This window comes from Myotis myotis, unplaced genomic scaffold (assembly GCF_014108235.1).
Source record: "Myotis myotis isolate mMyoMyo1 unplaced genomic scaffold, mMyoMyo1.p scaffold_m19_p_18, whole genome shotgun sequence".
Taxonomy (NCBI): Eukaryota; Metazoa; Chordata; class Mammalia; order Chiroptera; family Vespertilionidae; genus Myotis; species Myotis myotis.
In genome coordinates this window covers 37,180,227-37,192,235 of record NW_023416322.1, presented here as the reverse complement: position 1 = coordinate 37,192,235, position 12,009 = coordinate 37,180,227, and the positions used below count along the sequence as shown (strand labels likewise).

Here is a 12,009-nt window from a genome sequence, read left to right as displayed (position 1 = left end):
GGCCAGAAGGCACCTGCCCTCCTAGGTTCCTGGGCTGAGACAGCCTTTGCTAAGGGGACATGGGAAGGTGTCTTTCTGGATAAAAGCAGGATTCCAGAGGTCTGGCCCAGTTCTCTGAATCCAGGAGAGAGAGACAGGCCCTGGTGTCTGTGGCCTGGTGCCCCACGGTAGGAGGGAACCCCCGGGAGGCACCGGCAGGTAACGCTCACTTGTTCTGCGGGGTACACTTCAGCTTTTCCCATGTTAAGTCTGTCCTGGCTAGATGAGGCAGGGCTGCAGGTTCCTAGCGTCCTCAATCAGCTATGTGTGCAGCGACAAAACCAAGCTATGTGTCTGTCTGCTTGACTGACAGCAGCTGGCAAAGATCAAGGGTCCTCACCCATTAGCCGAATGTTGGCTGGATTGACGGGTGAATTCACTGAGCACCCAGTTCAGCTGTGAGAATGACCCCTTCGGATAGCAGCTGTGCCCCTTCGTGCCCTCCCTGGCTTTCCTTTTTGTTAGTGGAAGCAACAAAACCTGTGATTATTCACAGGTAAAAGGCTGACCTGGTTTTTTTTTAAGATGATAAAGTAAAAGCGTTTTTACTTTGCTTTGTGATAAACCTGCTCTTTCCTACAGTCTTACTGCGTGTTTGTGTCCTGGGGAACCGGATGCTTCCCAGTTAGGAGGAAAAAACCAAGTCGAAAGGGATGTTAGAAATCCCCAACCCAGTGCGTCGGCTCCTTTCATTGTCTCACAAGTTGTTCTTGCTGGACACCTGCGGAGGGGAGCGTGCCCTCTAAGAGCCACCTACCTGGGATCGGAGGGCAGGAGGGGGTGGGAGGGAAGGGGATGAGGGAGGAGGGGAGGGAGCTCTACCAGTTACCAGCACTTACCCTGTGCCTGTGCCGACAGGAGTCAGGGACCTGCTGCCTGGTCTGGGCTCCGGCAGCTGAGACAGAGATGAGCGAAGTTAACACAGGAGCCCGTTAGCAAAGCCCAAACCTCTCCTCTTTCAATAATATAGCGTTCAATTCCTCCCTCTGCGGAGAAGCTGGGGGAGGAGGCGGTGGCTGCATGCTGAGGCAGGGGGCGAGTCTCTGCTGCCGCTGGCCAAAGCCTCCTCTGCCCCCAAGGTTACCCGGCCAGTTTACTTGTAGCGCCTGCGCTCTTCCCCAGGGTCCTCGGCCTGTCCAGGCGGCCTCTCCTTCCTTTCACCTGCTGCCCCTTCTCCCAGGTGTTTCTGCACAGCCCTGGGCAGGACTGCGAGGCCTGGGAGAGGGAGTGGCAGCTCCTGGGAATGTTCTCAGAAAGGATTCCTGGGTTTTCAAGGCCATAGGCCGGCCTGGTTTTCTTTTAAGATAATAAAGGAAGGACGTGGAAGTGGCGGCGGAAGCTCAGGCGGTGTGCTCAGTGGTGGAGCATCCACCTATGAACCAGGAGGTCCCCGTTCAATTCCTGGTTAGGGCAGATGCCCAGATTGCCGGCTCCATCCCCAGTAGGGGGCGAGCAGGAGGCAGCCGATCAATGATTCTCTCTCATCATTGATGTTTCTCTCTCTCCCTCTCCTTTCCTCTCTGAAATCAACAAAAAATATATTATAAAAAAAAGAAGCAGCAGCGGGAAAAGCAGTCCAGAGGCAGAGGGAGCGGCTGTCAGACTCCGTGAGTCCTTATGGGGTCGCGCCCAACAGCACAGCAGGCCTCAGGCACCCTGAAGGTCACACCGTCCTCCCCTCTGCCTGCCTCTGTGAGATCACGCAAGCCAGCCGATGGTAGTGTCAGCGGTTAGGAGCGACCCATCCAGGGCGAGTCTGAACCTCGCCTCTGCCGCTTCCCGGCTGATGACCATGGTAAGTTCATGAACCATCCGAAAGCAAGGACCACAAGTGCACCCACCACACAGGGCTGTTGTGATGCGTAGATGAGCTGTACGTTTCCAGCACTTAGAGTAGCCTGGGATTGAGTAATAGCATCATCAGCAGTGTTGGGGTGCAGGGTGGCAGGCAGCCCCCAATAGCCCACAATGGCATATTGATTATTTTAAATCAAAATTACTTGACGAGCAGCCGGCACAAGGAGGCACCTTGACCCTCCAGGGTCCCCTTGAATGCAGGACATGGGTCTCCCTGGGAAGGATGCCCCCCTCGCTGGGGGGGCGGGGGGTGCTGAGACACTCTATTGCTGCCGTTAAGGAAGCCAGAGCCTACAAGCTTTCACGAACAAACCTGTCACTCCTTCACGAACTCGCTGCGCAAGCCCAAACTCGGTGCAGAGTCTCAGTAACCAGCACCCAAACGTAAGTGTCTTTGTCTTGTGATTTCTTCACAAATTTCTTGTTTGTCTGAAAAATAGAAAAAGCTGACTGCTCCATCATTTCCAACGGCATCATCATTTATGATCTCCTGTGTGCGTGCATTACACTGCCTTTTGTCCTATTAGTCTGTCTGGCTTTGTGCCAGTGTTATCAGTGCAGCCATCAGAACCCAGGAAGGGCCGAGGGGGCGCCCCCCCCCCCCAGCAGCAGTATAGAAGCAGACACAGCCAGGAGCCCTCTCTCTGGGGTGCTTTGCGGGGGGGGGGGGGGGGCTGCAGGGGGTGAAGAGGCCTCTCTCTGTGCCTCCCCCAGGCTCCATGTGGTGAGCTCAGAGTCTGGGCCTCCTCTGGGCACCAGGACTGTCGGTCGGCACGGCATCCAGGTTAGTTCTGTGAGCCACTTGCAAAGCTGAAAATGGGGCTCCCCAGATGGCATCTAGGGCACTGGATCTATTTCGTTTTATTTTTCAATGAATGTATTGGGGTGACATTGGTTAATAAAATTATATTGGTTTCAGGTGCGCAATTCTATAAGCCGTCATCGGTACTGTGTTCACCACCCCAAGTCAAGCCTCCTTCCACCACCATTTATTCCCTTTACCTTCCTCCACCTCCCCCACCCCCTTTCCCTCTGGTAGTCACCATACTGTGTCTGTCTGTGTCTATGAGTTGGGTGTTTCGTTTTGGTTTTGCTTAATCCCTTCCCCTTTTTTCACCCAGCCCCGCACCCCCTCCCCTCTGACAGCTGTCAGCCTGTTCTCTGTATCTATGAGTCTGTTTCTATTTTGATTGTTAGTTTATTTTGTTCATTAGATTCTGCAGATTAGTGAAATCATATGGTACTTGTCTTTCTCTGACTGGCTCATTTCACTTAGCATAATATTGTCTATATCCATCCATGACGTCAAAAAAGGTAAGATTTCCCTCTTTCTTACAGCCCAGTCGTATTCATGATGTAGATGTACCACAGCTTTTTTATCCACTCATCTACTGATGGGCATGCGGGCTGCTTCCAGATCTTGGCTATTGTAAACAACACTGCAATGAACACAGTGATGCATATATTTTTTCAAATTAATGTTTTGGGTTTCTTTGGATATATCCCTGAATCAAATTGTTTGGGTTAATTTTTTTTCTTTATTGATTAAGGCATTACCTATGTGTCCTTATCCCCCCAGTGCTCCCCACCCGGTGCCTCTGTTTGGGTCCATTTTAAAAGAGGATCAAGGTATTGCCATCGTCTGATGAGAGAAAGCAGGAGGCGCTGAATTCCTCACGCTCTTACACACACACTGCAGGGTGCGGCAGAAGACATTGTTGCTAATGCCCCCTTCAGAGCAAGGGCAGTCGGTCCTGGGCGACCTTAAGTAATGTTGGCAGCCCTGCAGAGCAGTGACTTCCCAGGCTGTGTGTCTGTGCTTTTTGCATGCTGGGCACAGGCTAAGTTCTTCACCCACCCATTTCACAGATGAGAAAATATCTCCGAAGTTAAAAAACTTGTTCAAAGTCTGACTCATAAAGCAGAGCCCCCGGCTTTGTTTACGGTTGTTGTAAAAACTGCCTCATTATCACACCCACACAGTGCTCTCTGCCTGCGGTGGGTTTTCCCAGCTCCGCCCACTTGCCTGCAGCAGCCAGGCCCTTCCTGGTTGAGGGGGCCAGACCCAGTGCACCCGGCTTGAGAACAGCTAAGTGGTTTTGGCCTCCGACTGTGAACAGCAGTGCTTTGGGGGCAGTTTCTCCATCTGCCCCTAGCTTAGTGGTGGGTGCATGGCTTGAACCAGATGGAATGAGGGGGAGCCTTGGGCTTCCTTATCTCACTGGAAAGAACCAGAGGCTCTTCTACTCATCTGGTTGGTTGCACACGATACCTTAGGCCACCTGGTTCTGAAGCTCCTTTTGCCATTTACTGGAGCTCTAGATCTTTTCAATGGCTGGCTTTTACTTTTACTCTTTTTTTTTTTTTAATTGTGAGAAAAAGCACTCCTGCCCTGTGTGACACCTGCTTGGGCTGTGACCTAAGAGTCAGAGAATCTCAAATCTCACACTCATAGGATTTTCTCTGGATAGGAGCATGGAAAACAAAACAGAAGTAATAAACTTACCTCTCAACTCACCAAGACTCTGAAAGGAGAGGAATACATACTAGATATGCTAGGGACCATTTCCCTAGAGATAAGCATGCTTGAAGTGTGTGGGGGGGGTGGGGACGGGGGGACCCCTGTCTGGGAGTTCACAAACCCTCCAGAGCATGCCCACCGTCCTTTTGGATTTTCTTCCGTTCCTTCCACAACTCCCCAGGCTACCGTAGCACATGCAGGAAGGGCATAGAGCAGGGATTCTCCTTTCTTTTTTCTTCCTGCTTTCTCCCCTTCGTATTCCTCTTCCTTTCTTCCATCTCCTGCTAACCTTGTTCCTGATGAAGACAAAACAAAACAAAACAAAACAAAAACAGGTGGGAGAAGAAGGTGGGGAGTGGTCACAAGTTCTTAGACCAAATTCTTTTGTTTCCCCTTTCAGGCCTTGAAAACAAAGATGCTACTTCTCCACCCAAGTGGAAAGAAGTTCCAAACACCTGAGTGGGGCATGACCACCATGGACTATCAGCCCCGGCTCTGTGTGTGAGCCAGCAGCGCCTGCGTCCTGCGTGTTGTATCCCAGATGCTCCGCTCCCAGGGACGCCAAGGCATGGTGGTCCTGCCCTCGGAGAACCAGACAGTGCCCGTGGAATTCGTGCTCACAGGATTTCCTTCCACCCGAGAGCTGAATATTTTCCTCTTCCTGATGTTCCTCGTTTTCTACATCTTAATTGTTTCTGGGAACACCCTCATTGTCCTGCTGGTTTTGTTCAGCCATCACCTCCACACCCCCATGTACTTCTTCCTGGTGAACTTGTCCTTTCTGGAGATCTGGTATACCTCCGACATTGTCCCCAAGATGTTGCTGATCATCATAGCTGAACAGAAGACCATCTCTGTGGCTGGATGCCTGGCACAGTTCTACTTCTTCGGGTCCCTGGCTGCCACTGAGTGTCTGCTGCTTGCTGTGATGTCCTATGACCGCTACCTGGCCATCTGTCAACCTCTCCACTACCCCATCCTCATGACTGGGCCCCTCTGCGTGCGGCTGGCTGCCGGCTCTTGGCTCTGCTGCTTCCTCCTGACAGCCATCACCATGGTCCTGCTGTCTAGACTAACCTTCTGTGGACCCAACGAAATCGATCACTTCTTCTGCGACTTCACTCCTCTGGTGCACCTCTCCTGCACGGACACCTCGCTGACCGAGGCCATTGCTTACGCCACCTCCTCAGCAGTGACGCTGGCCCCATTTCTTCTCATCACAGCTTCTTACTCCTGCATTCTTGCCACCATCCTGAAAATCCCATCTGGCACAGGCCGGCAAAAGGCCTTCTCCACCTGCTCCTCCCACCTCACCATGGTCGCAGTGTTTTATGGGACGCTGATTGCCACGTATCTTGTACCCTCAGCCAATTCATCTCAGCTCTTGCGCAAAGGGTCCTCTCTGCTCTACACCATCATGACGCCCATGTTCAACCCCATCGTCTACAGCCTGAGAAACAGGGACATCCATAAAGCCGTGAAAAACTGCTTGAGGAAGAAGCCAGGTTTCCTCAGGTGAAGCAAAAGGGAAAGGGGTCATATTTGCCCAAGGGTTGATGAACTGGACTGAGATGCTTAGATTCTTCCTAAAAGGCAACTAACTAAACCAGCAGCTCCCAAAGCCAGGTGACCAGATGCCTCTGACTATGGTGAGGACACTGCCGAGTTCTGGCAGCTTCAGGTGAACTGATGTCCCAGAAATGGTCTACGTAGGACAGATTCTGCTCCATCATCCTCGGTAGAGCTGGAACCTTGTGTTACAGCTCACACCCAGAATGAGCTGGTAAGGCTGGGTACTTACTCATTCAAATCTTCATTCAAGGCAGTGGTTCTCAACCTTCCTAATGCCGCGACCCTTTAATACAGTTCCTCATGTTGTGGTGACCCCCAACCATAAAATTATTTTCGTTGCTACTTCATAACTTAATTTTGCTACTGTTATGAATCATAATGTAAATATCTGATATGCAGGATGTATTTTCAGGGGTCGCAACCCACAGGTTGAGAACCGCTGATTCAAGGTCTACTCTGTCCAGGGCATTGTACCACATCGAAGTCATAAAATACACAAACACAGAGGCAGTCTTAGCTCTCACTGAACTCACAGTCAATAGGGAGAAGACGGACATACATCAAATAGCTAATGTGAAACTACATATATAAATACAAAATTACACTTGTAATTTAAAATAATAAGATGACCACTGCGCACTTATTAGAATGACCAGAATTTGGAACACTGATGACACCAAATGCTGGCGAGGATGTGGAGCAACCAGAACTCTCATTCATTGCTGCTGGGAATGCAAGATGGCACAGACACTTTGGAAGACAGTTTGTAAGTTTCTTCCAAAGCGAAACATACTTTGACCATATGATTCAGCAACTGCACTCCTCGGTATTTACCAAAATGAGCTAAAAACTTATGTCTACACAAAAACTACACATGGATGCTGATGACAACTTTATTCATAATGCCCAAAGCTTGGAAGCGACCAAGAGGTTCCTCCGTAGATGAATGGAAAAGTAAACGGATACATCCAGACAATGAAATATTATTCATCGGTAAAAAGAAATGAGCTATTAAGCTGTAAAAAGACATAGAGGAAACTTAAATGCATATAACTAAGTGAGAGGTCAGCCGATCTGTAAAGGCTGCACACTCTGTGATCCCAACTACATGACATTCTGGAAAAGGCCAAACTCTGGAGACGGTAAAAGATCAGTGGTTGCCAGAGGTTAGGGTTTGGGGGAAGGTAACTGGGCAGAGCACAGAGAGAGGACTTTTAGGGCACAGAAACCCGGTATGATGTTATAATGGGGGATACGTGTCATTATATATTTGTCAAAACCTATGGAATGCACAACACCAAGAGTGAGCCCTAATGTAAATATGGACTTCAGTGATTGTGATGTGTCCATGTACATTCATTGGTTGTAACGAATGGGCCACTGTGGTGGGGGAGGTGGATAGTGGGGGAGGCGATGCAAGTGTGGGTGCAGAGAGCCCATGGGAAATCTCTGTACTTTCCACTCAGACCTGTACTCTATACTTTCTCCTGCTGAGAACCTAAAACTGCTCTCACAAATAAACTTGTTCAAACATATTAATAGTAATCATAATTATAAGGTGCTAATTATACATCAAGAATGCGGAGCCCGGCTGGCGTGGTTCAGTGGTTAAGCATCGACCTATGAACCAGGAGTCATGGTTCAATTCCTGGTCAGGGCACATGCCCAGGTTGTGGGCTCCATCCCCTGTGTGGGGCGTGCAAAAGGCAGCCAAGGAATGATTCTCTCTCATCATTGATGTTTCTATCTCCCTCTCCCTCTCCCCTCTCCCTTCCTCTCTGAAATCAATAAAAATACATTTTAAAAAAAGGAAGAAGGAGGAGGAGGAGGAGGAGAGGTCTTAGGGCTTCAACTTAAAAAAGAGAAATGAGAAATGTATGGAGCTTCAGTTCCTTCCACTGGAGTAGACTTGGCATGCTCTAATCCTTTGCTCTCTAGGACCTGGAAGTGGACATGGAGATTTGGGGAAAGGAGGCGGGGCAAAGGGCCCACACCAACCTCTGCCTCCTCTGCTGCTGTGGGGTCCGACTCAATTGGGGGGGTGGGGGCAGCTCTTTCGCCAGGCTCTTGCTTGGACCCACCCCGTGCTGCTGGCATCGGCGTGGTGGGCGTGTGTTTGTTCTTGCTGCAACTCCGAAGAGCTGAGTTGACTTCAGAGCAGAGAAGCTGAGGTCAGCATCACACTCGCAGGGGAGCCTGCCTCCTTGTGTGGCTCCTACAGGACGGGAGTATCTCTTGCCTAAATTTCCCTATTGAAGCTTTCTTCTTCTTTTGAGTTCAGCAGAGAGATGATGTTGGCCATTCATGGGGGTTCCTCAGTGCCCAGGCTGGGAAATGCCACAGGCCGCCCTGGGTGTCTGCAAACACTCTCAGGCTTGGCCTTATGAAGAGACAACTGCCCTATTCTTGCTCCTCTTGTGAACTAGGAAAGTCAAAGTCAGCTCTCGGTCATCCGTCAGAGACTCTTCTGTGGCAGGTGTTCGTGTCCGATTAGCTCAGGGGGAGCCGGGGAGCTGGATAGCACAGCAGGCTTCTGTTCACGGGCAAGTGTAAAACCCAGGCGCGGCCACTTTCTTAGCTCACCGAGCCCAGCCTTTCTCCTCTACGAAGGCGAAAGGCCAGGCGTGTCTCATGGCCACCAAGTGAGAGCAAGGACAGCGCAGTCTGGCCCATAGGAAGAGCTCGGGAAAGAGTAGGTCTTGGGCGGGGCCAGCGGGGCTCAGTGGTTGAGCGTTGACCTATAAACCAGGAGGTCACAGTTTGATTCCCGGGCAGGGCGCAGGAGGCAGCCTGTCAGTGATTCTCTCTCATCATGGATGTTTCTCTCTCTCTCTCTCTCTCTCCCTTCCTCTCTAAAATCAATAAAATATATTTTTCAAAAAAGGTCTTGTAACTCTGCTTGAACTGTCCTGTAGCAAGAATTCATGTTTTACATGACAAAGTAGTAAACCTTCAGACTGTTTAAGGCCCAGAGAGGACGTACGAATTAGCCAGTCTCTCTTCTCTCTCGGAGAGGGAAGTGGTCCCCTGGGGTGGACTTTCGCTGGTTAATTATAGAACAAAGACTAGAATCTGGCACTTCCGTTTCTGAGTCCAGGCCTCTCTCCCCTGCACCACACCACCTTCTCCTTGCCCGGTGAGCATAAGGAACTCCCTGCATACACCAGGGCTCCCAGGGGATCCCTGTCTGGTTCTGTGTGGCCGGGAGGGAGGGTCGTGCATCAGGGCACATGCCAGAGCCCTTGACCCCCTGGCAGCCCCCAGCGCCACGTTGCACCTCCTACGAGCTCATGGACTCCAATTGGGTGGCGAAGGCTCAGGATGTCGGTGGCCAGCACGGTCGGCTGCAGCTGGGAAAGCACCTCCCCACCCTCCGTCTGTGGGAAGCCACTGTGTCAGCCTCCCAAATGGGAAGAGGCTCACTGGGTGCAGAACTGGCTTCTTACTTCCGCTGAGACCTGGCAGCAGAACACGGAGCCTGGGCCGTCTCGCAGCTGAGACGCAGCCCGGTCCCACAGCTGTCATTAAACCCCGACGCCCGCAAAGAACCAGGGTTCTGGCCACCTGGACCCACGGTTTCCCATCCTTAGAGTTGGGCAAAGGTGCCTAAGGAGCCAGCAAAGAGGGGAGGAGGGTGAGCAGCCTGAGCCCTGCCCCTACGCCCCCCTCCCCGAGCAGTTCCGCTTTATCTATCTTATTTATTGCTGTTCTATTTACAACTTTATTTGAATAAAGACTTCTGTTGACAGACGTCTTTATTCAACAAGCACATGTATCTTATTTTAACTAGACCTTCGTTATAGCTTCCCTTATTTTTCTTTCTGGAAAAATATACAAAAACACAGAGGTCCTGTTTGGCTAAATGTGCGTCCTGTGGGTCAGGGAGAGCTGGTGTGCCCAGGAGGGGGAGAAGGAGGGCCATTTAGGGAAGGCCTCAGCTCCCATGGATGACCTCCCTGCCCTGCATTTAATAAGCCTCTGAGTCTCTGTAACTGACTTCTCTTCCGTAAGTGGCGCCTCAAAGCGACATTTGCCAATGACTTCCCTGGGCTTAGGAAGGGTGCCTGCGCTTGCCGGGCCCTGGACACCCCCGTTAGCATGGCCACCCCCTGGCGCGTTTGTTCTTTGAGGCTCAGGAGTGGGCGGCTAACAAAAGGAGCCTCTTGGCGTCCGGACTTAGACCCCTTCTGAGGAGAAGCAAAGGGAAGGTGACACGGCGACCTAGAGTTCCTGATGCATGTCCCAGGGCTGTGCAGTCCTTTGCTGATGGAGAGGAGGGGCTAGAGATGTACAGTCAAGGCTGGAGGGGGGGGGCAGTAAGGGGGGTCAGGAGGAGATCATAGCCACTTCTGTGGGTCGATTCCTGGTCAGGGCGCATGCCTAGGTTGCAGGTTCAATCCCTGGTCGGGGCATTGATGTTACTCTCTCATATCAATGGTTCTCTCTCTCTCTCTCTCTCTCTCTCTCTCTCTCTCCATCTCTCTCTCTCTCTCTCTCTCCACAAAAGCATATCCTCAAAAACTACCAATCAGTGTCCTTGGAACAGCATTCATTGTGACCTTGAGCTTGAGTCCCCAGCTCTGCCATTTCTTAGTTGTATCATCTTGAGGAGAGTAGCTACCTTTTTTGAGCCTCTATTTTTTCTTCTGTAAATGGGGTATAACAGGAACTATTCAGTAGGGTTATAATTAGATGTTACTGTTAACCTAAAAATAAAAGGCCAAAGTGAGAGGCAACAAGCATTTATTTGAGATCCAATAGAACAGCCCTCGGGTAGCACTGATTCAGGCAGAAACCCAGATAGGGTTCTGATTAGGAGGAAGAGGCGAAGGGTATTCATGAGAAAATGGAAGGGGACCATGTCCACCCATAAAAGGAAGGAATTTCTATAGGTACAGATATGCCAACATACTGATGCCATTTTTTAATGTGTTTTTATTGATTATTTTAGAGAGAGAGGGAAACATTGATGTGAGAGAGGACTCCCTACGACTCCCATAGACTCCCCCACCCCGACTGGGAACCGAATCCGCAACCTGGGCACGTGCCCTGACCCGGGAATCAAACCGGAGACCTTTTGGTGCGTGGACGAAGCTCAACCACTGAGCCACACGGGCCAGGATGCTGTGGTGCTGTTTGTAAAGAATGTCTTCAACTTTCAGCCAGTGCTCAGGTTAGCTTTCCTGCTATCGTCACAGACAGTTGTTTGGAACACAGTGTTGCTTTAGGCCCCGTCCCATCATTCCAAAGGTTTGAGGAGTAAGACATGCGAGCGAGGCAGTCCCTCCAGGATGGCAGCTCCGGCTCCAATTTAAAGTGGCTCCCTTCCTGTTGTTATTATTGTTTTATATTAGAATTAATAACCCGAAGCTGGGAGGCTGAGGTCGGCTTGGTCTCGCACGGCTAACAGACGAAGCAGGGACTGAGACCCAGATCTTTGGGCTCTAAATCCGGGTTTCCCTTTGTGAACCCCATCATTTCTACTGTGTCCCTTGGATTGTGCCTGAGGGCTGACCTCCAGCCTGAGATGCAGAAGTCTGGGAACGGCACCCCATCAACCTGGAGACTAGAGAGCTCCCAGAAGGCAGCCAGAGGGCAGGTGGGGAGAAGGCTTAACAGACATCCCTAAATCTCAGTCTTAGAAAATGTTTTAAAGCATTGATTTCTGGCCTGCGCTCTGATCTCGGTCTGCCTGAATGGAAACTGCTGGTGAGGCCAAACTCCTTCTCAAACAGATCCATGGGTAATTCTGAGCTGCCACCTTGATTGAGCTTTTCCAGACAAAAATAATAATGCCCACATCACCCAAGCGCCCACCGTGCTCTCGGATTCATGCCTGAACCAGCCTGGTCTTGGCATTTTCCTGTTTCCTAAAAGCCAGTACAGGTATCTGGGCGGGTCAGGGCGGGCAGATTTCTAAAAAGCCTCAGGGAAGGACTGCATCTCTGAGTCTCAAGGGGGCGGGCCCCGCCTCACTTCCTCCCTCGCCTCCTCTGGGCTTCCTGTCCTTGCAGTGTGAT

The 12,009-nt window shown here is 50.9% G+C and overlaps 1 protein-coding gene across 1 annotated transcript; it reads left to right on the top strand.

Annotated features, from left to right (window-relative positions):
• The first annotated feature begins 4,985 nt into the window (after window positions 1–4,985).
• Window positions 4,986–5,936, top strand: LOC118673313 (olfactory receptor 6F1-like). Its single transcript, XM_036343936.1, has one exon. The coding sequence runs from the start codon at window positions 4,986–4,988 to the stop codon at window positions 5,934–5,936; it is 951 nt and encodes a 316-aa protein (XP_036199829.1).
• Window positions 5,937–12,009: the final 6,073 nt, after the last annotated feature.

What these genes read in the sequence shown, in the direction of transcription:
- LOC118673313 (XM_036343936.1), top strand. Translation starts at nt 4,986, where the DNA reads ATGGTGGTCCTGCCCTCGGAGAACCAGACAGTGCCCGTGGAATTCGTG.